This window comes from Canis aureus, chromosome 25, assembly GCF_053574225.1.
Source record: "Canis aureus isolate CA01 chromosome 25, VMU_Caureus_v.1.0, whole genome shotgun sequence".
Lineage (NCBI taxonomy): Eukaryota > Metazoa > Chordata > Mammalia > Carnivora > Canidae > Canis > Canis aureus.
Genome location: NC_135635.1, coordinates 44,630,816 through 44,657,600, shown reverse-complemented (window position 1 = coordinate 44,657,600; position 26,785 = coordinate 44,630,816). Strand labels below are relative to the sequence as shown.

The 26,785-nt window shown below is 50.3% G+C and overlaps 1 protein-coding gene, 1 long non-coding RNA gene and 1 pseudogene across 2 annotated transcripts in view; 1 reads left to right on the top strand and 2 right to left on the bottom strand.

The window, feature by feature from the left end:
* The window catches only part of WNT5B (Wnt family member 5B), a 108,014-nt gene extending 93,609 nt beyond the window's left edge, over nt 1-14,405 (bottom strand). The window contains exon 1 of the mRNA XM_077871630.1: nt 14,291-14,405. Coding sequence (XP_077727756.1) covers nt 14,291-14,296 — 6 coding nt within the window. The 5' untranslated portion in view covers nt 14,297-14,405. The remainder of the gene's footprint in view (nt 1-14,290) is intronic.
* On the bottom strand, nt 5,067-10,155 carry LOC144297690 (uncharacterized). Its single transcript, XR_013364621.1, has 3 exons — nt 9,807-10,155; nt 5,303-5,384; nt 5,067-5,150 (listed from the first exon to the last, which is right to left on the bottom strand). It is a non-coding gene; the product is annotated as an uncharacterized LOC144297690 (long non-coding RNA).
* Nucleotides 14,406-17,765: 3,360 nt separating the features above from the next.
* LOC144297689 (small ribosomal subunit protein uS5 pseudogene) lies at nt 17,766-18,814 on the top strand (annotated as a pseudogene).
* Nucleotides 18,815-26,785: the final 7,971 nt, after the last annotated feature.

Genomic DNA, 26,785 nt, shown 5'->3' with positions numbered 1-26,785 from the left:
GCCATGCCCTACAGTAAGGCCTCCTCTAAACGCAAAATAATAAACCAAGCTCTAACAAGATCTACCAAAAAAGATGAAGTTAGGGTTTGAGTCCTGCCAAGTTAAAGTTTGTGCTTTCTAGTGATCCACAGTAATAAAGTGTTAAACCAAACCAAACCACTGGCACAAAGTGATCACCCAGCAATTAAACTGTCTGCCAAAACAAGAATCAACACACTTGAGAATGTTAACAATATCTGGAGTCTTTAAAATACACTATCACCCAATATTCAATAAAAAATCAATAGACAAAAATAAACAGGGGAAAGTTGAGACAAAATAGTCAAAACAAATCAAATGTGAGGGGCGCTTGGGTGGCTCAGTTGGTTAAGCATCCTGCCTTCGGCTCAGGTCGTGGTCTCAGGGTCCTGGGATCAAGCCCTGCATTAGGCTACCTGCTCAGTGGCAAGTCTGTTTCTCCCTCTCCCTCTGCCCCTCCCTCCTGTTCCTGCTCTCTCTCTCTCTCTCAAATAAATAAAATCTTAAAAAAAAATCAAATTTGACATGCCTAAATATTGAACTTACCTGACAAAGACTCTGAGGTAGCTATTACAACATTTAGATAATTAAAGAAAAATATGTTCAAAGAAATTAATAAAAATAGGATCTTCATATAGAAATAAGGAAATCTCAGCAGAAAAACGGAAACTATAAAAAGAACCAAATGAAAATTTAAGGACTAAAAAGAGCAGTAACTAAATGAAAAATTCACTGGATTATCTTAACATCAAATTGGAGATGGTAGGAGAAAGAGTCAGCGAGCACTAAGACACATCAATAGAAGCTACCTAATCTGAAGCACACAGAGAAAAGAGGATTAAAGAGAAATGAACTATATTTCAGAACCTGAGTCCTAGTATCCATCAGTCTAATACAAATATAATTAAAATATCACAAGAGGATAATAAAAAACCACCAGAAGAATAACCAAAAATTTCCCAAATGTGATGAAAACCACTCACTGATAGCTATAAGAAGTTTACCAGACGGCGAGAAAGATAAACATTAAAAGAACCATGCCTAGACCCATCATAGTCAAAATTCTGAAAGATAAGGATAAAATCTTGAAAGTAGTGGAGGATGGGGATGGAGGAGACACATTATGCACAGGAACAAAAAGTTTTTAAAAAGATAGCCAATTTCTCATAAAAAACTACAGGGGGGTATGTGCCTCGGTGGCTCAGTCAGTTACAGCACCTGCCTTCGGCCCAGGTTATGATCTCAGGGTCCTGGGATCAAGCCCCATATCAGGCTCCACAGTCAGTAGAGTCTGCTTGCGATTCTCTCTCTCTCTGCCCCTCCTGCTCATGCTGTCGCTCTCTCTCTCTTTCTCTCTCTCTAAAATAAATAAATAACTACATCTTTTAAAAAATAAATAATTTAAGACTGATGAATTACTGATTTCTACTTCTGAAACTAATAATGTATGTTAACTAATTGAATTTAAATTTAAAAAAATACTGAAAGAAACCACAAAAAAGAAAACTCCTATTAATAAACTAGAAATCTCTTCTAATAAAAATAGATAAATGACAGATTATTATATTAACCAAATATCTAGAATAATACAAATATCCATCAAAAGGGAATAAACAAATTGTCTTACATTCTTTCAATGGAATACTACTCAGCAATAAAAAGGAGGTAAAAGCAACCAAAAAGCTAAAAGAAAAAACAGAATTCTGGTACAGTTCTATTTATGTGAAATTCTAGAACAGGTCAAAGTAATCTAAAATGTCATAAATCAGATCAGTGTTTGCTTGAAGTGGAGAGTAGCCTGTGGAGATTATAAGGGGGGACTTTCTCAGGAAGCAGAGATAGGATTGAGGTGGTGGCTGCATGGGTGTCCAGATTTTCTAAAGTGTGCACTTACAACCTGTGAATTTTACTGTATACAAATTATACTCAATAAAGTTGATTAAAAAGGAAAAGTGGTGAGCACCCCCACCGCTCAGCTGTGGCAATGTAGGGCAGCATGTGAAGAAACAGAAGACATGATATATGAAGTGTAGGAGTCTGGGCACTGACAGTTTACCGAACCCCCAGAAACAGACTGTGGAAGTAAGATCACGATATTTTCTCAGAAGCGTGCACTCCCACCTGAACCAGAGCTACCAAGAGCACACCATCTCCCAGCTCACTCTGAGGGTGGCCATCGCAGGTTTTTAAGGATGAAAGGAGGATGCCACTTAAGAATAGTCCTCAGCACATGGATGGCGAACAGTACGCTTCGAGAATCTCACTCAAAAGAAAAGCTGTCTGGTAAGCTTCTGACTAGGATTCTCTTTGATTTGGTTACAGTATAATAAACTGTATGTATCCAATAATGCCATGTTATTGAGGTCCAATGACTGCTGAATTGACAGGCTTGTGAAGCTTTATTAAAGCCGTGCTTAACTATGAAAATAATACCAACTCCATCCCTTCTTTCCAGACATAACCAAGCTTTTGGTGATGTCAGCAGAATAAGTAGACTGGCGATTGCACAACAGCATTTTTCGTGGTTGTTTAGGAGCATAATTAGAGCAAATGGCTACTGAGTGATTTCTGTGCAAGCACCCTGTGAAGTGCTTTCCACACATTCTGTGTAATCCTCACCATGGCCTCTTAAGGGCTTTAACAGACCAGAAAACTGAGGAAACTGAAGTCAAGCGGGTTTGGGAATAAAAAGGAAAAAAGCGTGCACTCATTATAGGATATAACTTGTCTTTGATCCTTTGGGATACTATTTCACCTCACCAGACAAGCTTCTACAAAGTTTCAAAGATTCTTTCCTAGAAATAAAGAAATAAGAAGACAAGTGCCAGATATGAATCACTGCTGAGACGACACCTGGGGCTGCATTTTATCAGTGGATTTAAGAAGTCTCTGTCTGGGCCACATTTCCACTCTGCAGCTTTCCACTTCTGCAGATAGGAGTGGTTATAAACCACTTTCATACACACTGTCTCAATACTACTAACTAACTACTCTGTGAGTCAGGCAAGGCGGGGCTGAGTTGTGAACCCATTTACGAATGAGGACAGGGAGACTTGCCCAAGCTCCCTGGTAACACAGGGGCAGAAACCACAGACTTCTGATTCTCAAGTGACCGCTGGGAGGCTGAGCATCAAGGAGCACCAGGGGCCAGGGCCCATGGGACATCTGCTCTTTGCCTAATATTTCCGATCTCAATTTCAACTCTCAGTGAGTAGATATTCAACATGAAGATGACATCCTAACTATCCTATTTGGCAAAATAACAGAAGGATCGCTAAGGCAGGCACCAAGAAATGACGCAGGTCATCTTGGTAAATAGTAATCCATAATATAACCTTATTTATTAGATGCTACAGATTCTAAAATGTACCATTATTTCATATGACTAAGAAAGAAAGGTTCTTGAATTAAACTATGACACGTACTGATTTTAAGATGTGTCCTAATCTCAGATCTATGAAAATTTATCTTAGTACTGATAAAAGATGACAATTCAAGACCAGTTTTCTCAAACTGGGGATTATAATCTCTTCAGAAGCCACCAGCTCATTAATTTATCAGTATTGTTAAGCAGTAACAATGCTGAGTGCTGGGCCTGTCAGTGCGAAGACAGGAGCAAAGATGAGTAAAGGCATCATCTCCAGCATTCAGAACCCACCTCTCAGATCAGGTTCTTAAGGAGAATTCCAAGAACCAGGAGCTGCAGAGCTTTGAACAGTGTTTTTCAGGTCTTCTTTGTCTCCTCAAAGTCAAGATGAGTCAAATTATGAGACACTCAGTTCTTCTGGGCCAAACTCTGAGCAGGTACCTGGAGCAACTCAGTGACAATTTCTTGACACTTCTTTTTTTTTCCCCCTCAGTGACAAAGACAGGAGCTAATACCGAGTACATACTAAGCGCCAGAAATTGTCCTGATTCACATCCATTATCACATTGAATTCCCAAAATAACCTTATGAGCTGGGCCTTATTAACCCATTAATAATGTTTAAAGGATGAAGAACTAATGGCTCAGAAAAGCCAGAGTGTGGTTGATCAGGATTCAAACCTGAGTCCATTTTGCTTCCCAAAGGCCATGTGCTTTCTACTGGACAGGGGACAGAAAGCAGGGAGGATGAAAGCTTTTGAAATTTTGAAAATCATTGCTAAACTAACTTGAAATCTAAAAGGCTGATATTCTATCTAAACAATGACACAGTAAATAACAAAACCCTTTGGCCACAGGACACCTCACTCAAGCTGGGGACCCGTTTGATCTGTAGGATGGCCGTCCACCTTTTGGAGGTGATCTGAGTACAGTCCTAGCTGCATGTGGGAAGACAACTTAGCCAGCCACATAACTGGCAGTGAAAAAAGACGTGAACACAAGTAACTGCAACATAGGGCAAAGTGTGGAAAGGGCCATCATAACGAATGTCTCCTGAACGGTAACAGCTCTTTGGGGGGCCAACTTCAAGCCACAGAGAGATTATTTCTGACAGAGATGACCAGGGAGATGGCATCTGAGCTATACCGTAAGAATAGGTAGGTATGGATAGGAAGAGAAGGAAGGGGAAGGAAGGGGTCTGAGAGGAACAAGTGGCATGAGCAAACTCTAAGAAACAGGACTTCTGGTTTGGCTGCAATATAGGGAAATAGCAGGAGAGAAATCTGGAAAGTTGGATCAGGGTAAGATTTTGGAGGGCACTGAATAGCAGAGTAAAGATATGTGTTTGATAGGGAAGTAAGGAGTCACCCATGAATTTTGAGCAGGACAGGGGCCTAGAGCAATAGTAGAATTCATGTGGGAACAGGGTAAGAGTGTCCTTGTGGGGTGTGGTCCAGGGACACACAGCTAGGGGGGAAACTGAGGCCATAATTCACATCTGATCATAACTCGCACTCAGGCAGTGGTACAGAACTAGGAAGCAAGACAGATAACAATTCTAAAGGATTTAGGGGAGACAAAAACAAGGGAAATAATAGAAATGCTTTAGAACAGTGGTGCTTAGTCAGGGAAGACATTGCCCCCACCCAACACCTGGCAATGTCTAGCGACACTTTTACTTACCACTCCTAGGTGGGGGGGGTGCCTCTGGCATCTGGGGGGTAGAGGTCAGATGCTGCTAAACAGTCCACGATGCACAGGACAGCCTTCCTCAACCAAGAGTTATCAGGTCCAGAAACACCATTTTAGGACCATAAGGAAACAAGAGTGGTAAAGATGTGACACTGGCCCTGCAGCTCAAAAGACAAAAGGGTAAAGAAACCCAGGGGCTGGCCCCACACAGACTACAACTGCTCACCAAGGCAATAGACCACACGCCTTTTCATCATTCCTCTCATCTATGATCTTGCGCACCTGCTACCGGCCAGGCCCCAAGACACCTCGAAGGTGAGAACAGGCACAGTCCTCATTCTCAAGGCATCGCCACCGGGAAGGGAGAAAGTATGTAGGAAACACACCAATCTAGGGGCTCCTGGGTGGCTCAGTTGGTTAAGTGTCTGCCTTCGGCTCAGGTCATGATCCCGGAGTCCTAGGATGGAGCCCTGCAGCAGGCTCCTTGCTTCTCTCTCTCCTCCCTGCTCATTCTCTCTCTCTCTCTCTCTGTCCCTCCCTCCCTCCCTCAAATAAATAAAGCCTTGAAACAAAAAAAGAATGACTCCGAGGTTTGTGGCACAAAAAGGATGAGGCTGAGAAGGCTGTGGGAATGGCAGGTTTAAGGGAAGAGGCCAGAAGGGAGGCAGAGATGCCTCCTCAATCTCCTAAAGGAGATGCTTCTTAAGCAATCGGACACGCCAGTTGAAGCTCAAGGGAGACAAGCAGGCAGGAGACGAGAATGTGGGACAGGTAGGAGCGCAGATGGCATTTCCAGCCACCAGAGTAGATGGAAAGAGAAGGTCTGAGGGAATAAAGGAAACCAGGAAAGCTGCTACCAGTGAGAGAGAAGGGGAACTCAGAGATCACTCATCAGAGAGGAGACGATGGTGCAACTGCCCATAGCGACCTGGAGGAGATCTTTTCCTATCAGTTCTTTTCAAATTATACTCAAGGTGGCTTTCTTGGATGCCTGTGCTAGGCAATCTGGGATGAAAGAGATGAGATCTAATAACTTTGAGATGGTGCCAGTCGTCTGGAATGACAGCCTAGCAAGGGACATGACTGAGTGCCTGGGATGTAAGGCTCCCGGGGAACTCCTAAACCAGTTCCTTCACCATGTCTCAATCTGGTCATAGGCATGGGTGAAAACTATCCTGCCAGCAGTGGCAGCAGTGGCAGCGTGCAGGGATGTTGTAGCTTTCCTCAAGAGCAGCTAAGGATCCAGCCTGGGCAACAGGTCAGGTCAGTGCTTCATATCTTGGACCTACCACTGGGCCTGGACGGCTTCCTCTGGCTTCCTGTTCTTTCTGCATTTCTGCCCTACACTGCATGCCCAAACTGCCTGTGCCATGCACGGTCACAGGATGGGTCTGAAGCACAGGATATGGGAGGATAAAACAGTTGAGAGGCTTTGGAATACTGCACATTTGCTACTTGCATGTAGTAGAAGTTACCAGAAGGAAAGCTACTGAAGTTCAAAAACTGTATCTTGCACCTCCAGCACCTGGGGCATGTCTGGGTCATATTTCTAATATGAATAATTCAATCATCATCAGAAAATCAGTAAGGGACGGCACTCATATTAGGCAAAATGGACCAATTTCTAGCAATGAACATACTATACAATTCCAAAGTTCATTGCCTTAGATCAACAATAACAAATATACACTGGAAAGCTTTTGAGCCCAGACATTGTTCAGATGCTGTTTTAGCTCTGAGGATGCAGAGACTTTTTAACAATAACTAGGAGATGAACAGGAGACTTACAGATGGCAGGAAGGGCTACAGAGGAAACAGAGAGGGCCAGGGGACAGGCGGCAATTCTGCTCGGTGCGACCTCTCTGAGGAGCTGAGGCCTAGATGAGTGGGGAGGAGCCATCGGGCACAGAGAGAGGGTAGGAGGGTCTAGGCAGAGGGAGCAGCAGGTGCAGACGCCCTGAATGAGCTTGGGGTGTTTGAGCAGTATCAGGCACACCCATGTGGGGCAGGAGCTGGGTGTGACAGAGAGAAGTGCAAGATGAGGCTGGAGAGGCAGGAGCCAGGCCGTGAAGGGCTTGGTAGACCATTGTGACGGGCTGGGTTGTATTCATTCATTTCACTCATTCATTCATTCAGAGCGAGAGTATGTGCAGGAGCTGGGGAGGGGGAGACAGAATCTCAAGCAGGCTCCAGGCTTAGCACCCAGCCCAATGTGAGGCTCGATCTCAAGACTTGAGTCAGAGACTCAGATCATTACCTGAGCTGAAATCAGGAGTTGGACGCTTAACCGACTGAGCCCCCCAGGTGCCCCAGGGCTGGGTGGAGTTTAAGTTGCAGTGGACATAGGGAGGCTTATTCTCTGGGAAGTGTGAACGTTCCCAGTGAATTTCAGGAATGATACATAGAACCTGTAGGAAACCCCGTTGGTGATGGCTCTGTTTCTGATGCCTCTGAGAGAGGTGCCATTCTCTTAGAGAAACTGGAAGATTAGGTTAGGAGCGACTATGTCAGGCCTGGGGATGGGTAATCTCTGAGGTTCGACAAACTAACAGACCCAAGCGGAGCCGCTAGGGACAGTCTCACCTCCAGTCTGGAGAAGGGTTTTTAGCTGGGGAAGCAAGTGGGTGTCTGCAAGGGCAGAGGAGTCGGGAGGGCTGACAGCAGTTTTAAATGTCAGGATTACAACAGCCCAGTTGGCTCAGCGGTTTAGTGCCGACTTCAGCCCAGGGCGTGATCCTGGAGACGTGGGACTCGCGTGGAGCCTGCTTCTCCCTCTGCCTGTGTCTCTGTTCCTCTCTCTCTCTCTCTCTCTCTCTCTGTGTGTGTGTGTGTCTCATGAATAAATAAATAAGATCTTAAAAAAAATAAATGTCAGGATTAGAATGCCTCGAAGTAGCAAGGTCCTCTCCAGTTTGCCACAGGGAACTCTTCCTCACACATTCCTGTGTCACAGACCCTCTCCTCCTCCCTCCCTCAGGCTACCAGCTTGGCCTTTGGGGAAGTGTCAGGGGAGACTCCCACGTGTTTCCTTTCACAGGTCTACTGTACTGCTCTGTCTCACAGCAGCAGCCAGACCTGGCCCAGGGGAGAAAGGGAAACTCTCAAATCTCAGCTGCCCCTTTATATTTAAAACTCATTTTAGGGGCAGCCCAGGTGGCTCAGTGGTTTAGCGCTGCCTTCAGCCCAGGGCGTGGTCCTGGAGACCAGGGAAGGAGTCCCATGTCCAGCTCCCTGCGTGGAACCTGCTTTTCCCTCTGCCTGTGTCTCTGTCTCTGTGTGTGTGTGTGTGTGTGTGTGTCTCATGAATAAATGAATAAAATATTTAAAAATAAATAAATAAAACTTATTTTAGATTTGCTACCACAGAGGTTATCCTTTTAAGAGTAAGAAAATATGACATGTCAAGAATTTGAGTGGTTTCCAAACACAAGGAATATATCAGGATCTGCTTAGTTTAAACACCAGGACTTGCTTGAGATGGTGAGTCAGAAGGACCCTTTCCCTCTCAGCCAGGGACTCCCTCCTCTCTCAACTCGACAGGCCCACATCCGAATCCACTCCCCTCGCACTCTTAGCCAGCCCTGAACATTTGTGCTCTCCTGTCTCGGGTCATTCCTCACACTGGGCCCCTCAATTCTTCTTAATGTATGATCAAAATATCTAAGCTTGGGGCACCTGGGGGGTTTCTGTCAGTGAAGTGTCTGCCTTTGGCTCTGGTCATGATCTCAGGGTCCTGGGATCGAGCCCCACATGGGGCCCCTGCACAGCGGGAAGCCTGCTTCTCCCTCTCCCTCTGCCCTTCCCCCCTGCTCATGCTCTCTCTCTCTCTCTCTCTCTCTCTCTCATGCTGTCTCTCTCTCTCAAATAAATAAATAAAATCTTAAAAAACAAAACAAGGCAAAACATCTATCTTGATTGGGCACCGTCAATGTTGATGAGAGTCCTTCGAGAACTGGCAAGTACATGCTGACTTAAGCAGCGGGTATGCTTGTAGCATCCCACACAAAACAGCCCCCATCTTTAAATGCAGAGCAAGTAGGGGCAGGGGGAGGGCTAGGGAGTTCTAACTGCACTGCTAACGGGCCTTCATCAGTGACCCTGTAACAGCTCACGCTTCCATAGCCCTGTGAAGTCCTGGGCACAACTGTAGTGCTTTACATACACTAAGCATACTACGGCCTACCTCATAACAATCACAGAAGATAAGTATAAAGTTCCTGTTTCTACTCTACAAGAGAGGGGACTGAGGCACAGAGAAGTCAGGGAACCTGCCTCGCCTAAGGTTACATAGCTAGCCACTAAGCGCTGGGATTCGCACCCAGGCAAGGCAGTCTGACTCCAAAGCCCTGGTCTCTCTTATCTTTGCTTTCTATAGTCTCTGTTTTGTTTTGTTTTTAAGATTTTGTTTATTTATTCATGAGAGACACACAGAGAGAAGCAGAGACACAGGCAGAGGGAGAAGCAGGCTCTCTATCGGGAGCCCAACTCAGCACTAGATCCTGGGACCCCGGGATCACACCCTGAGCCAAAGGCAGACGTTCAACCAGAGTCACCCAGGCGTCCCTCTATAGCCTCTTACATCACGGCATCTCTTGATAATACAATCTAGAACTCCTCCCCAGCCTCTTCTCCCCTCCCCCTGCCCACGCCCCATTCACAGCTCCCGCTCCTGCATGTGACCTGGAGTGTTCTAGTTCTAATGTGCAAAATCCCTTTAAAGTCTTAATTACCTTGATTGCAGCTCTTGCACCTCAAACAAGATTTGTGCAAAGTTTTTAGTAATTCATCACTGAAATTGTCCTGAGAGAAACTTCTCAACAGCAAAGTCTGAAACTGTAAAGACGATCTATGAAGGGCCTCATCTGAGCGGCAGCCTCCTGCAGCAATAGAAGCCTCCTACCAGTGCCAGGGTACTCGATGGGAGGTATTTGATGGGAGGAGAAATGCAGGAGGGCGCAGAAGTCCTGGTTCAGACCCAGGAGATGCCACAAGAGCAGGAACAGGAGCTCAGGCTGCTTGTGGCTTCTCCCCTTAAGTCCTGGCTCCTCCTCTGGGGAAGGAGGGCGGCAGTACACAGGATAATCCCCAGCCAGTGTCAGAAAAGCTTTGTTACCATACTTTTCGCTCCCCCAGCAGGAATCAGAGCAGATCTACCGACTGAACTTTCTAGATAACTCTAAAGTGACCTTTCGGGGCTAAAGTTTGTAAACTCAAAACTTCTAATCCACTGCCTTTTCTCACTAAGCCCAGCTATGCTTCCCAGGCCTGAGGATATCTACTCCTGACCCTTTATCAATTAGGCAGACAAGAGCAACCTTTGAGGAGGTAGCATTTCTGGGGGCACAAGGGAGTTGCATAGGAGAAAAGGACTGGAATCCCTTTTAAGAATGGACTCCCAGGGCCTCCCAGCAGGAACTTAGGCACCAGCCCCAAGTCACCCGAAGCTGGAGACAGAGCCTCGAGGTAATCCTCCTCAGGAGGGAGGTGGACAACCACAGAGGCTCCTGCCAGGCCAGAGCCCAAAGCCAGAAGCACAACCAGAGCCTGCAGCCTCAACCACAAACCCTGCCTGCAAGACCACGATCTGTGAAACAGTGACTGTGAAAGCAGCCGCCGGCCCAGCCCGCCCCTCCGGTGGGAACGCACCTCTTTGATTGACTGCTTCCCCTCCCCAGGCTGGGGCCAGAGCAGAGGGGTTTCCAAACGGAACCAGCTAAAGCTATTGAAAAAGACAGCAAGTTAGCACTGGAAGGGGCCTCCAACACCCTCACTTTACGAGAGACAACTGACACCCCGAAAGCAGAAGCTACAATGCATCCAGACCCCCGACGCCCACCACCCTCGCAATATAACTTCAAGGTAACACCTCAGGAGAAGAGACTTAGGTGGGGATTTAGGAGGCTGGGAGGTTTGGGGGCGCAAAAAGGAAGTCTGAGAAAACACCCCTGTGCCTTTAAGGACTGCGCTGCTGCCAGCACTACACTTGCTCTTAGGGGCTCCCAGAGCCTGGCGGGCAGGGCTGGGTAATGACCACTCAGCAGGGGCCCTGGGGACCTTTGATGGCAGCCTGAGTCTAGGAGTCCTGAACCCTTCGCGCATGGCACTTTGAGGGCCCCCCCAAGTACCAAGCCAGGTTCCAAGTCACCCAGGAGGACAAGAGTTGGGAAGAAAGCCATACAGGTGCAGCAGGGAGGAGAGACCAACTTTAGAAAGTCTAGAAGAGGAGTCCTGCAGCACAGAAAGACTCAACTGCACCCGCAAGGGCAAAGCCAGGAAATGCTGCTGGAGCAGCCAGCCCAAGTGGCCAGACGGCCAGCCAGTGGGTCCAATTGGGGTGGAGGGGGTGGAGGTTTAAATTTAGCCACGTAAACAGGGCCTCCACTGGGGGAGTCATCTACTCTGTTGGGGTTGGGGCACCTCTTGCTGAAGGGAGGGTACGACAGGAACTGCCCCTCCCCCCCGCCCCCAACAGCACGCCCGCTCCCAGGGCCCTGCCAGCACGGTGGTCACGCTGCTGCTCAGAGTTGCGTAGGTTATTTTTGCTCTAAAAGGTGGCTCAGATTGGAAACGATCAGAGCTTCTTATCTCCATCACAGTATCTATTCCCAACCCCCTTGCTGGATTTTTCTGGACTCCTGCATACAGTTTGGAGATGCTCAGTAGAAACCAGCCAAGGATGCCCAGGTAAGGCTGGGGACCCCATATTTGCTCCCTGCTAGGGGACCTTTCTATTAGTGCCATTGTGTGTCTTGAGGGAGACCTGAGGGAGATATACTGCTACCACTGCCACCACCACTGCTGCTACCTCCGCCACCAAAACTCAGGATTGTATTCAGGGGTGGAGCTGGAACAAAGGTGAGGTTTGAGGGAAGACTTATTTAGAAGACTGAGATAAAGGACGGGTAGTTTGAAAAGGAGCTGGGGAGAACAGAATCAGAAGAGCGAACAGGCAAGCTTTTGTGGACGTGTTGGTTTCTATTTCAGAGGAGGCTGGAACTATCACCTCATATGAAAATTTCCTCCCCTGCTGGAGATGCCAGGTGTGGCAATCCAGAAACCAGAAGAACCATCCTAGAAGTAAAACTTAGAACTAGTCCTCTGCCCTTCTTGAAGAAGAGCAAACAAACAAAATCTTCCGACTGCCACTGCAGTAAGGAGGAGGGGCATGAAATATTCAGGTGAATAACCATCCCAGAACTCTGCTTTTCACAGCATATGGCGCCCAGCAATTTGGCAATAGCCCTTTCACTTATACTTTTGGGATAGAAAAAATTTTAGGAAACAGTTTTTTCAAGTCAATAAGACACCCTTCGAGATATTACAACCTCCAAATGGACTAAAGAGGAGACTGGTTTCAGACACCCTGAGCAAACACCTAATGCACACACACCCTCACTCATATATTCATGCTCAAATATATAAGAAATAGAGCCTGGGAAAGTAGGAAGTCCATGGATGGAAGAAGGCCAGCAAGCTCCTGCAAGGCTGGCTCCTGCTCTACTGGCAGTCAGAACCCCAGGCCTCCATCCAACCTGCCCCCAGTGTGCCACATGCCCTCTGTGTGATTTTCTTTAGGAAATGAAAGGGAGCTGTGGCTGCCCTTAGGTATTCATCCACAAATTGTCTCTTTAGGTCCTTTGATTCCATTCAGCTCCTACCCTGGTGTCAGCACCACCCACACAGTTTAGTGCTGAGACCTAGTGTTAAGTCTGCCTCTTCCCTTGGACTCAAGGACTTGGCATCACCATGGAGAGCCCAGCTACATGGCTCCTTGCAATTGTGCAAAAGAGGTCTCTCAGCATTGCCTTTCCTTCCCAGGAGACACACCTCCTTCTTGCTATTTATAACCACAAATCTTCTGTGTCAAAGAGAGAACAGACATTATTTTCAAATGGAGGGAAACCACCACTCAGCCTTTCATAGGTTGGTATGTCTGCCAGGACTTGTGTGTTTGAGCCTGGACAGGCGTGTGGGCACAAGCTTGGGGCCTGGCACCCACTCAGCCATGCCTGAGATTCGGAGTCCTGCCTTTGATAAGCCCACATCTGAATCAGACAGCAGGAGGAGCGGCTGGGTCCTGGGAAAGGGTCCCCAGGCTTCCTGAGGGTGTGCCCGCTGCTCCCAGCACCCTACGTTGCCTTAGGGCCCAGCCACAGAAGGAGCCACCCTACAGTTCCACCCATGTGTGTGCATAAGCGCTGGTATTGGGCCCTGCCCAACTGGCACAGAGTTTTCTGCACCCACATGGAGGGCATGGCTCAGGTGTCCCATCACAGCTCTCTCTGTCAAGTGGGCACATTCCTGGGTGACTGTAGCAGTTCAGAGGATTGGTAACATGATCCCGAGCCTTCCTCCTCCAGGTACCAGGCTGAAACTCTGCCCAGGGTGGTAGTAGCTGAAAGCCGCCGCCAGTGCCGTCAGGTGGCAAAAGCCGCGAGGCGGGGGCGGTGGGCAGAGTGGAGAGCAGATGCCTCCATTCACAGCTGGGTGACCCCCCCCCCCCCCGCCCGAGCCACTTCAGTTTCTCTCTTGCAAAACAGAAGCAATCCGGCTCCACGCACATCGAATCATCTCTCACAGTGATTTGCAGGATGGAAATTTCTAGGAAATTTGGCTCCGACTACAGTGCATGACCAAATAGCCACTGAGGGAGGCTCCACGAGAAGATGGGGAAAGAGGTCACTTCTCACTTCTCCCAGGGCAGAGGCGGATGAGGCAGAGGAGCGGAAGAGCAATGAAAGGACCTGCTCTGAGGCAGAGGCAGAGGGATTCGGGCACCCAACTGGACGGCGTCCTCGCTGCAGTCCGCCGATGCGGGGCGCAGACCTCCCGCCCGGGAGTCCAGCGGGGCCCGCCAAGCCCGCGAAAGTGAACGGAGCTGCGAGGGGCTCGCGCGGGGCCCGTCCCGGGGCTGCGGGGGTGCGGGGCTGCGGGGGTGCGGGGGTGCGGGGCTGCGGGGGTGCAGGGGTGCGGGGCTGCGGGGCTGCGGGGCTGCGGGGGTGCGCGCGCCGGGCCGGGCTACCTGCCCGCCCCCCGCCCGCCCTCGCCCGCCCTCGCCCGCCCTGGGCGCCCAGCCCCGCACGCTCGCCACAGCCCCCCGCCCCCGCTTTGTTCGCGGCCGCCCCCGCCCCCGCCCCCGCGCCGCTGCCGCTGCCGCTGCGGGAAGGTCGGGCCCGGACGGGGGGCGCCTCGGCAGCGGGCGGCCGGCGCTTACCTGCATGTCCCGCCGCCCCGCGGGCCCGCGGCTCCGGTGGCCGCTCGGCTCGGCTCGGCTCGGCTCGGCTCGGCCCGGCTGCGCGCGGTCGGGGGCCCGGCCTCCGGGGGCGCCCGGGGGACCCCGCCTGCTCCTCTCAGCGAGCGCCCCAGTCTCTGGCCGCCGCCGGGCGCGGGGCTGCAGGCGCGGACCCCCTCCCCCTCCCCCCTCCCCCCTCGCTCCGCTGCGCTGCGCTCCGGGGGTCCCGCCGGGCGCCGGCTCGTCCCCACTCGCGCGGGCAGCCTCCGCGGGGCCCGGGAGCGCCCCCTGCCCCGGCGGCGCCGGCCTCGGCAGCGCGTGCCCTGCTCGGCGCCGGGACCCCCGAGCTCGGCGGGCGGGCGGGCGGGGAGGGAGGGAGGCCGGGCCCGGGGCGCGCTCTCCTCGGAGCGCGGGACCCGAGGAAGTTTCCGCCCCGAGCTGGCGGCGGGGCGGGCGGCGGCCGCGGCTCCGAGTGCGGGGGCCGGCGCCGGGCGAGTGGATCCCGGGGGCTCCGCCGCCTCCGCCCCGCCCCCCGCGCCTCCCCCGCCCCCGCCCCCGCCCCCGCCCCCGCGGCCGCGCCGGCCCCGGCTCGCTCCTTCCCACCGGCCGAGCGCGCGACACCCCTCCGCAGGGCCCCTCCCCGGCCCCGGGACCGTGACCTCCGCACCTGCCTCCTGCCGCCCGCCCCGCCCCGCCCCGCCCCGGCCCCCCCGGCCTCCCCCGGCCCCCCCGCCCGGAGGCCCCCCGCCCCGTCCTCCCGCGCCGCCCTCCCGCCGCCTGCTCCTCCCGGAACCGACCTGGTCGCCCCAGAGGACCTGCGGGACTCCCCGGGTCCAGCAGCCCCTCGGGACCGCCCGCGCCCCGGCCGGGAGCCCCGACCTCGGCGCTGCGGAGCGGGAGGTGCCGGGAGCCGGGAGGGTTTCGGCCACAGCCGTTCCGTCGGCATCAGCCGCTCGCACGCGTCCGCTCGCCTCTCAGTGCCCGCAGAGAAGCAGAGCAGAGCGCTCTGTGATTTCCGCTCTACAAACCCAAGGCACCCCCTGGGACCCTGGCCCTGGACCCCCACCCTCTCCTACAGCGCCCAGCAGAGATCCCCGGGATAGGAAACCTAGCGGACCGGGGCACACCAAGTAAACTGTGTCCACACGGAAAATGCATTCTCTGATGGCTTGTGGGCTGAAATACTGGCCTTCCTTTTTATGGAGAAACTGAGGCACAGAACATTGGCACGCTAAAGGGAGCTAGTAGTCTGAAAAGTCCCTAGGGGCCCAGTTTTTAGCCTCAGCGCAGATCAATGTTTAAATACTTTTATTGAGGTGCCCAAGTCCTGTTGATAAGTTAGCTCACAGCACCCCTGGCTGATCTGTCCGGGGAGTTCCAAGCTCCAGCTCCAGCCGCTGACCCTGTTCCAGACCTAGTAACAGGGTACCAAGGCACAGCAGCCAGCAAGGTTTGAGGTGCGCACTACAAATGCCTTTTTTTTTTTTTTTTTTTACACTCTGAAACCCCCCTCTCTTCCCTGAGTCAGAGGTCACTCTGGCTAAAGAAATTGCCTTTGAGTGCAGTACAGTGAGGAAACAAAACAAAACAATAGTAATAATCTAAGGCTTTGCCTTTTCTTAATTAGTAACCAAACAAGGTGACAGCCTCCCCCTTTGGGTGGGGGAAGGGGCCACAGGGAGCCTGAGGGAATGAGGGACCAGGAGCCCACCACAATCGGCTGGGCAATAAGGAGCTATTGTCCTCTGGCTTTTACAATAAGGAAAGTAAGAGCTGTTTTAGCAAATACCTGACTAATTAGAGGGAAAGGCTTCCTTGGAATTGTGCTGCCTTGGGCCGGAGGTTCTCTACGACTTTTCTCACCTCGCAGTGAATGGGGTTTATGAGACCAGGTCCAGCAACCTTAAATGAATGGCCTATAATTGGCATGGGGGGGCAGGGGAGCTGCCTTCACCGAGGAGAGCTAGTTCAAGGCTTTGTCTTTGGAGACAGATGGGATTGGGGGCAGAGCTGGTCTAAAGCAGTCATAAAAGCTTTCAATCCACTTTGTCAAATCACAAATAGGCTCAGTTCCTCTCCTTCTCAGAAAAAAGCATCAGTCTTGGGGTGAGGGTCTTTGTAGGAGGTCAAGGGGAAGTCTTGTCTAGAAGGGCCTATCATTTTGGAATGCAGCCTAGGGTTTTTTGGGGGTCCACTTCATATACCCCTTTATCGAGCCCTACACACACAGAGATGAGTGAGCTGGGTTCCCAGCTCAGGAAGTTTCAGGTCTGAAGGGTGGAGTTAGGGGACAAACTGCTCATTTGGGGCCTCAAATGAGCATGAGAAGGGGCACCTTTGCCTGGTATCTAGCTGGTGACTCAGGAGAAGGGCAGGTGGTAGACGACGGCACCCCCAGCTGAATGTCAGCACAGAGTCCTTTCCCTCCTGCCACAGTCTCTGTCCAGGATGAGTCAAAACTTGGGCCCACGGAGGAAAGCTGCAGTGCCCCCAGGAAAGGAGCTTGTGGCCCAGTAACTGGGAAAACATTCGAATGAGGAGCGGGCCGAGTCCTGGGCCAGATTCCCAGGGGAAGTGGTGAGCGCCCCATTGCTTGAGTCACTGGGCTGCTGAGGAGTCCAGAGCCAGCCCTGGAGGCAAGCCCTGATGGGAATGCGGACACATCTCACCCATGTTTTGTCTGTGATTGCTGGGTGGGGTCTCTCGCCTTCTCCCCCAAATAAAACATATCCTGACTTGGCATTTGTGGTTTCAACAAAGAAAGAAAAACCAAATATTTGGGCTATGAAAACGCGTACTGATTTCGCTCCGTTTGTTGGAGACACTGTTCCTCCCTTCCTGCCATGCCCCCACAGGCCACCAACCACCCCCAGAGGTCTCTTCTGAGCCAGATGGGCTAACAAAACCTTGTCAGAAAAAGTCAGAGAGGAGCCAGCCTCCTCTATTTCCTTAGCCCCCTGTGGCTTTCCTATATCTAGGACTGACCTCTGGCCCTTGGACTGCGCCTTCTTGGGCAGTCTTTATGCCCCTGAATAAAACAGATTAAAAAAGAAAAAACAAGAACCATGTCTTATATGGTATATACTCAACAAATATTAATAATAGTATTATTACTACTAAATAAACATGACCTGGGGCACTTGGGTGGCTCAGTGGTTGAGCGTCTGCCTTCAGCTCAGGTTGGGATCCTGGGATCCTGGGATCGAGTCCCACATCGGGCTCCGCGCAGGAGTCTGCCTCTCCCTCTCCTCTTTCTGTGTCTCTCATGAATAAAATTTAAAAAAATAGACATGACTGATTTTCTATTTGAAAGTTGAATGTTGCTCTTAATTCTCGAACTCCTGGGTTTTAATCCCTACTTTTTTTTTCTCCCAAGAGAAGACAGAGTCCTAAATTGTCCCTTGAATGAATTCTTGCTTTACAAATATCTAGAATGACTTCTGCGAGAGAACACCAAATGGCAGATGACGCTGGTGCGGGGGGTGGGGGGGGGGGTGGAACCGGGGCCGGGGGCCCTGGCGGCTTCCGCGGAGGCTTCGCCAGCAGCATCTGGGGCGGTGGCAGTGCAGTGGCGGTGGTCGGGCCGGGGCCGCGGAGCTCGCGGGGGTGGGGGTGGGGTGGGGAGCAAGGCGGAGGACCAGGAGTGGATCCCCATCACCAAGCTGGACCGCCTAGTCAAGGACATGAAGATCAAGTCCCTGGAGGATCGCTTTTCTCTGCCCATCAAGGAATCTGAGCTCATTGACTTTCTTTTAGGGGGCATCCCTCAAGGATGAAGTTTTGAAAATCCTGCCCCTGAAAAAGCAGACCCGTGCTGGCCCGCGGACCAGGTTCAAGGCATTTGTTGCCATCGGAGATTACAACGACACGTCGGTCTGGGCGTCAAGTGCTCTAAGGAGGTAGCCACTGCCATCCGTGGAGCCATCATCCTGGCCAAGCTTTCCGTGGTCCCCGTGCGGCGAGGCTACTGGGGGGAACAAGATCGTCAAGCCCCACACCGTCCCATGCAGGGTGACTGGCCGCTGTGGCTCTGTGCTGGTGCTCCTCATCCCTGCCCCCAGAGGCACTGGCATTGCCTCAGCCCCTGTGCCCAAGAAGCTGCTGCTGATGGCTGGTATTGATGACTGCTACACTTCGGCCAGGGGCTGCACTGCCGCCCTGGGGAACTTTGCCAAGGCTACTTTTGATGCGATCTCCAAGACCTACAGCTATCTCACCCCTGATCTCTGGAAAGAGACTGTGTTCACCAAGTCTCCCTAACAGGAATTCACTGACCATCTTGTAAAGACCCACACCAGAGTCTCCATGCAGAGGACCCAGGCTCCATCTGTGGCTACCACATAGTTTTCTACAAGAAAAATAAAAGTTAATTAGAGCTTGTTAAGAAAACACACACACACACAAATATCTAGAACGAGGCAGGCAAAGGTGTCACTAAGAATTGGCGAAACCTGGAGCCCCCAGCTAACTGGGGAGGCAAGAGTTCCAAGTGCATGCCGCCTGCCACAGTCCCATAATGAGAAAATTGGGGCGGGGGGGTGCAGTAGGGAGAGTGCGTGACTCTTGATCTCGGGGTTGTGAGTTCAAGCCCTGCATTGGGTATAGAGATTACTTTAAAAAATCTTAAAAAAATAAGTAATTAAAGGGGATCCCTAGGTGGCTCAGTGGTTTAGCACCTGCCTTTGGCCCAGGGCGTGATCCTGGAGACCGGGGATCAAGTCCCACATCGGGCTCCCTGCATGGAGCCTGCTTCTCCCTCTGCCTGTGTCTCTGCTTCTCTTTCTCTCTGTGTGTCTCTCATGAATAAATAAATAAAATCTTAAAAAAAATAAGTAATTAAAAAGTAAAATCAGAAGTGCTAATGAATGCAGTTCTGTTAATAGGAGGCTCCAATACTTGATCAAAATATGAGGCACTACTCGGAATTGTCATCAATATGAATTTCAATTTTCCCTTTAGACACCGTCTCGTCCCTCCTGTGTCCCCCCTTTCTCAGCTTTGACTGAGATCCTTTCTTGTATTCCATGCTGAGACATGTACTTAGGGAAGGGGGACAAGGCAGCTGCCTGCAAGGAGCTTTGCTCTAGAGGTGGGGCCAGGGTACAGGCAAAGGGAAACAAAAGGAAGGAGGGATGCCCATAGTGTATACCCCCAGGAGCTGAAGCCCTGGCAGCTATGGCCGTCCATCAGGACCAAGGGTAGAGGCCTGGGCTATTCCCTGCTCCTTCCTGGAGGGGCTCCTTTACCCTGGACACCTGGCCTCCTCTCTCCGGACCTCAGTGTCATCACCTGTAAAGCGCATGAGTCTCCCTAAATAATCCCTAAGATTTCTTCCAGGACTAAATGAATCTATGGTTGAGTCAAAGGGGAAATTGAGAAAGATGGAAGTGTGTGTGGAAGACAATGATTCTGACTGCACCATTTCATTTAAGGTGCCAGCAGGGGCATCAGGTGTTGACAGCCAGACTGGAGAACAGGGGTGGAAGGTTAAAGGTCAGGGTGGCTGGAGTGTGGTCCCCATGGAGGGAGCTGCTGTGAGGGTCAAGGCTCAGGAGATGGCAGAGACCTTGCACAGAAGTGCAGAAAAACCCTCAACTAAGGAGGGCCAAAGAAGGACTTGACATCGGCACAGCAAGGGGCCCTGGGGTCAAGTGATGTGGTTTTCTAGATAAGAGAGCCCTGGCCGTGCTTGAAAGCAGAGAGGAGAAAAGTGGGGAGGACATCCCCCCTGTGAAGAAGGAATGGGACAGCTCTCCAGCAAGATCTCACTCCTTGTGAGCAGGGAGGCCAGGAGCTCAGCCTAGGGGGGTGGGGAGCATTCCAGAGCATGAGGGGCCCCTTCTTCCTTCCTCTCCAGAGGCTGTTAAGATGCCAGAGAACAGGGGAGGAAGAAAGGCTGCGTTTGCAGTGAAAAGCACTGAAGTGGCCCCAAGGAGGAGAGACACCTAGGCCTATGACCAGGGGCTGTCTCAAGGTCATTGGATCTGAAATAGCTCCCTGGGAGGACTCCTAGGGCCCTGATGGGTTGAACTGCTCATTTATCAGAATTTCCCAGCAAAGAATGAATGCTGAAAGCAGATTCCCAGGCTGTCTAAGCGTGTGTGGTCGCGGTCTGTAATGTCTAAGGCCCCACAGATGATTTTGACCTTTGGCCCGGTGTGAGACGCTGTCACTGGGTCCCAGAGGTCCCGCACCTGACCAGGCACTCCCAGGGGTGGAGAGGCTCTTGCTGACATGTGCCAGCATAAACCTGGCTACGGCCACCCCTGAGCTCCAGGATATTACCAGTTAAATTCTCGAACACTACACTGCAGTGGAGGTAGAGGGGAAGGGGCCAGGGTAGAGCTCCAATCTACCCGGGTTTCCATCAGCCTGGTTCCTTCCTGCGACCGACCGCCTTGGCAAGATCTCGGTGGGGTGCCCCCAGCCTGAGTGAGACTGGATTCCAGATGCCACCAGCACAACCATGTTTGAGTTAACTTTTGCTAACTAGGTACTAATAAGGATGATAAAGGAAATCCATAGGTAATCCAAACATCTCGAGGTAAGTAACAGTTTGTCTCCTGACCCATAATTATCATCAAAAGTATTTATAAACTCCTGAATTCCACTCTACCGGCTGGCATGCTTGGCCAGGCAGTTTCCTATGTGAAGTGTGTGTTTGGCTTGAGGGAGAGTGCTGGTACCACAAGAGGCAAACAGTGACATGTGAAAATGTATAGCTGTAATGGACAATTGTTAACCCTTCAGGAGGTTAACTCTATTTTACATTTTATTTATTTATCCATGAGAGACACGAGAGAGAGGCAGAGACTTAGGCAGAGGGAGAAGCAGGCTCCCTGTGGGGAGCCCAATGTGGGACTCGATCCTGGGACCCTGGGATCACAACCTGAGCCGAAGCAGGCGCTCAACAGCTGAGCCACCCAGGCGTCCCCAGAAGGTTAACTTTAAAGCATTTGGCTCAACACCCTCCCTAGTTTTGTGACTCTTGCCATGTGGTTATGCAGGCATCTGGGTCCCACCACAGACTAACTTGAGGGTCCTGCATTAATCCTTGAGGTTCTTAAATAGATCAGAAAAAAGAATGACTCGGAAAAAACAGCCATCTGCTCCACTGGGAATTAGACTTGAACATTTCTCCTGTCCTAGAAGTCCTTCTCCAGACACAGGTGTGTCGCGGCCATCAAGGCACCGAGATGGAGAAAGATGACCAGCAGAGCTGGCAGTGGCCGTCGGGACTTCCTTTGCTGCCAGGTCTCAGCAATGGGCCTTGAACACCTTTGGCTCTGAGAGGAGAAGGCGCAGATAAATACCATTGGTTTTTAGAGGCTTAGCAACGTGTTGGAGGGGCTGACTTGCTTTTTCCCTGAGCTGAGCAGGTAGGAGGGAAGCAGAAAAGGAGAGAGCAGGGCAAGAGGCGACGAGTCCGGGGAGGGCAGAGCCGGCCGTGACCTCACCCTCGCAAGGAGCGCTCTGGTCCTCAGTCTTCTTTCGTGCCCAGCCTCCTACCTCCCCTTTTCATTTCCTCTTTGCCTTGCTGGTGCCTGGTAAGCCCCCTGTATCCCCACCCGCCTATCTCGTTCTTGGGCTGCCATCTGTGGTGTGCCGTAAGCAGGACATTCTGGAAACAAGAGCTACACAGCAGACGATGCTCCAGGGGTGGAATTTCAGGCACAGAGGCCTCTGTGTGCAGGAGGTGTTTCAGGGCCCCAGAGCAGGTAGGGGGAGCCCCCGGGGAGCTTCCCTGGTGTCTTTGGGTCCTACCACCCAAGCGGCTGCCTGCCTCCATCGTCTCCCTAAGGTGCTCTGCTCAGGGTTCCCCACCGCCCCAGCGGGTGGCAGCCAGCCAGCCAGGAGCTGCCAGCCTGGCTGCCTTAATTTAAATGCCCGACTGGCTTTGCAGTAAGTCTCAGGGACGGGGTCTCCGGACACTGCTGGTGGAGGCCCAGGTCATTGAAACCTGTGCCAGGGAGTCCATGGGCCTCAGGACTTTCCCTCCCTGGGAGGGGTTTTCAATGTGTGTTTCAAAGATGCCTTCATTCTACCAGGGAAAGGATCAGAACAAATCTGGTCACCATCAGCATTTTAAAACCTTCTCCCTTTGCACTTAGAGAATCCTCAGCCTGGCCCTGCTTGCCATGATGGCTGATGACAGTGACCCAGACAAAGGACACTCATTTGCGCCCAAGAACCAAGTACATAAATATTTACTTCAGTCCAGGCCAGGTCTCATGTGCCTTTTATGTGGTGGGAAGAGGATGGACCAGGCAGGTTGGCAGTTGGGCCAAGGCGGGGAGAGAAAAGGGAGTTTCTTTTCTGGGGAGCGGCTGTGTAAAAGCTGCCAGAAGTAGGAGAGGGAGGCTTGGAACTGGCAGTACTTGGGCATGGGGTGTCCTGAGAGGGCACGTCCAGAGTGGGTGTACCATGAGGACTGAGCCCCACCTGAGGGGGCCTTGGGTCACCCTCACCAGCAAATGCCAGGGTTAGAGGGGTTCTCACCACCGTTTGAGACAGAGTGTGATGACCACAGACAGGAGGAGGAGATGGGGTAATACTAGTGATGGAGGGAGGTGACCACAGGCCCTTGCTCAGTGCCCTGGCCCAGAAGGACAGACTGGATTCCGGAATCTATAGTGCCCAGAAGGTGGTCCCAACATAGGTTATACCAGAGACCATGTGTCGTCTCCTACACAAGGAGCACAACACCCTACTCACATCCCAGTCCCTGGGGCCAAGACCCACAGAACCCCACTGCAACTTGATTTCCAATCTCAGTGGGGGCGGGTCAGCGAGGGGCTGGCAGACTGGTAGCAATTAAGGATATTTTGAGCAGCTGACTCCATGGGCATAATCTTGGCTCTTGGAGCCCTAGGATGAGATCGGGGCAGCCCCAGGGTGCCATCTTTTCTGTCAGCTGACTCCTCATCACTCAGGCTGCACCAAGGGGAACCACTTCACCTGGGGCTGTTTCTGGGACTTTCCACTTGACCACTGCTCTGCTCCAGAGGGCAGCCGAGAGAGATGGAGGAAGGAGGTGGAAGTAACTCTTTGGCCCTTGTTTCTAACTGAAGGGGATGCCTATTTTCTCCTGCACCAGCTCCTGCACCAGGCCCAGCAGCGACTTCCTCTCTGCTTTCACTCCAAGGGCCCAGGCATGGTTAGGGTGGTGTTGATGGTTTCCTGGCGGTTGGGAGAGAACGTTTTCTCCAGTAGAACCCAGCCTTAGAAGCACAGTCTCAGTAGCATAGATGCTGGAGTTCAGTCCTCAGGAAACGCTTTTGGACTAGAATAGCTTCCATGGCTACTAATGAGGGAGTCATCATGCTGTACCGTATGTATAGGTGTTAGTTTTTATAGACATTTATTGGGCTGCGGTGTGAGAAAGTATGCAATGGGAGGGACGTCTGCTTTAGTCCAGGACTAACTTCTGCAGGAGAATTATAACATCAGGACAACAATAATAATAACCAGTCCTAATTAAGGGCTTGCGGAAGGGATTTAATCCTTACAACACTACAAGATTGGCACTATTATCATCCCATTTTACAGATGAAAAAACTGAGAGGTCAGTTACCTACCCACACCTCCACAGCTTGCTGGCATCTGGGCCAGCTCCACACCAGTTGTGAGAGAGCCTGTAGGAGAGAGAATGGGGAGGACCCTTGCTGCTGTTTAGGTCAAAGTCCCTGGCCCAGAGCACCACAGACTGGCAAGGAATCCTCCATTCCCACCGCCTACAGTCACTCAAAGACAAGAGAGCTACTCTGGCCCTAATTCTATCAATAGTGGGAGAGGAAGAGTGGGGCTGTAGAACTTAAGGAAAATGTGGAAGATAAAGTGCTTTTTGTATGTAATCTGTCCAAGTTCACAATAAAGCAGGAAACCAATTTTCCCCAAACTAAGAATTGAGGAAAGGCCAGTTCTTTGATTCCTTAATCTCTCATGCCCAGGGGCACAGATGTGGTTCTTTTAATAGACTCCACAGCACAAAACCCCTGAAGTCTCCTCAGGCTGTGACTGGGTCAAACCCAGGAGGAATGGCCTCTGATAGCGCAGAGGGCTGCTCTTTCCCTCATTGTAGTCTCACTGTGTCCTTTATCACCTCCAGCAAGCTGCAAAAAAAGCAAAGACCCCACCAAATCCCAGGGTGGGGAGCTCCCCCTAGTGGCCCCATGGACCCACTTGCTGATGGCCCCTGAGGTCTTGACAAAAGAGGAGGAAGCAGGTGGTTTGAACAAATCCTGAGTCTGGAATGAGAATGGCCCACTAGTACGATTGTGCCCGAAAAAACTGAAAGCAGGGACTCCAAGGCATATTTGTACACTGATGTTTATGGCAGTCTTATTCACAATATCCAAAAGGTGGAAATGACTTAAATATCCATTGAGAGAATAATGGAACATTATTCAGTCTATTTTTTTTTTTAAGATTTATTTATTTATCTTAGAGAGAGAGAGAGAGAGAGAGAGAGAGGGCAGAGGGAGAGGGGGGAGAGAGAATCTTGATCAGGCTCCATGCCCTGCGCAGAGACCCACACAGGGCTCAATCTCACAACCTTTGACCTGAGTCAAAACCAAGAGTTGGATGCTTAACCAACGGAATCCCCAGGTGCCCCAGAACACTATTCAGTCTTAAGAAGGAAGGACATTCTGACACGTGCTACATTATGAATGACACTTGAGGACGTGATGCTAAGTGAAATAAGCCAGACACAAAAGGACAAATATTGTATAATTGCACTTATAGGAAGTACCTAATTAAACTCATAAAACAGAAAGTAGACTTGTGGTTGCCAGAGGCGTGGGAGAAGAGAGGGTGGGTTTTTAATTATTTGATAGGCACAGAAATTCAGTTGGGGATAATGAAAAAGTTCTGGAGGTGGATTACATATGCATTCACCTTGCATAACAATGTGAGTATACTTGATGGCACTGAATTGTGTACTTAGAAATGATTAAGATGGTAAAGTTTATGTTTTGTGTATTTTACCATGATAAGAAAAACAAACAAAAAAAGAGACAGAATAGATTCACTCATTTATGTGGAAAAAACACATCTTTTACAGGTTCCTAAAACATTTTTTTTTTCAAATCACCCAAATTATGTTGAAATTTCCTGCCCGTTTTGAAATCTACGGTGAATAATGTCTTAAAATCCACTGTTTGGAAGAATAAAATGGGAGGAATTACTCTGCTTTTTGTGAAAATTTATCATATAGTTAGAGTAATCGAGGCAATATGGTCTTAGTGGAACGAAAGACAGATCAATGGAACAGAGTAAAGAACTCAGAAACCAAAAAAAAAAAAAAAAAAAAAAAAGAACTCAGAAACCCAGAGACCAAAACAAATGTGCTCAACTGACTTTTGGTAAAGATACAACAGCAACCCAATGGAGGAAGACTAGCCTTTTAGCAAACAGTCAGTGCTGGAGCTATTGTAGATTAAAAGTATGAACCTCGACCTAAATCTCACACTTTATACAAAATTACCATGCTTGTCATTAACTACTAGAGAAATGCAAACGAAAGCTACCATGAGGTATCACTACACATATATTAATGAACAACTAAAACACAAATATGTGACAACAGATAACTTTATGGAAAAACTGGATTTCTCATGCATTGCCAGTGAATATATAGAATAGTACAGCCCCTCTGGAAAATGGGTTGGCAGTTTCCTAAAAACAAAACAAAACCAAAAACAAAAAACCTAAGCTGACACTGACCAGACGACACAGTGATTGCATACCTGGGTGTTTCTCCTGGAGAAATGAAAACTGATGCTCACGCAGAAACCGTGAAAGTCCGTAGCAGCTCTATTGGTAATAACCCCAATTTGGAAACAGTCCCGATATCCTTCAATAGATGACTGTTTGCACAAACTGTGGTATATCCACGCCATAGAATACTACTCAGCAACAAAAAAGAACCAACTACTGACACATGCAACAATTCGGATGGCTGTCAGAGGCATTATACTGAAAAAAGCCAAACTCAAAAGGTTATCAATTGCACGACTCCATTAATATAAAAATCTCAAACTGACAAAATTATAAAAATGGGAATATATCCATGGTATCAGGGATGAAGAATGAGGTGGGCAGGAGGAGGATGGAGTATTTAGAATAGCATAAGTGAATGGCAATGGATCGATTCTGTATCTTGACTGATAAGAATCCACATGTGACAATATTGCGTAGAAACACACACATGCAGGGCGCCTGGGTGGATCAGTGGTTGAATGTCTGCCTTCAGCTCAGGTTGTGATCCTGGGGTCTCGGGATTGAGTCCTGCATTGGGTTCCCTGCAGGGAGCCTGCTTCTCCCTCTGCCTGTGTCTCTGCCTCTCTCTGTACCTGTCACGAATAAATAAATAAAATCTTATATAAAAAAAAAAGGAAACACACACATGCAAATAAGTAAGGTTTATACCATGTCAGTTTCCTGGTTTTGATACTGTCCTACAGTTATGTAAGA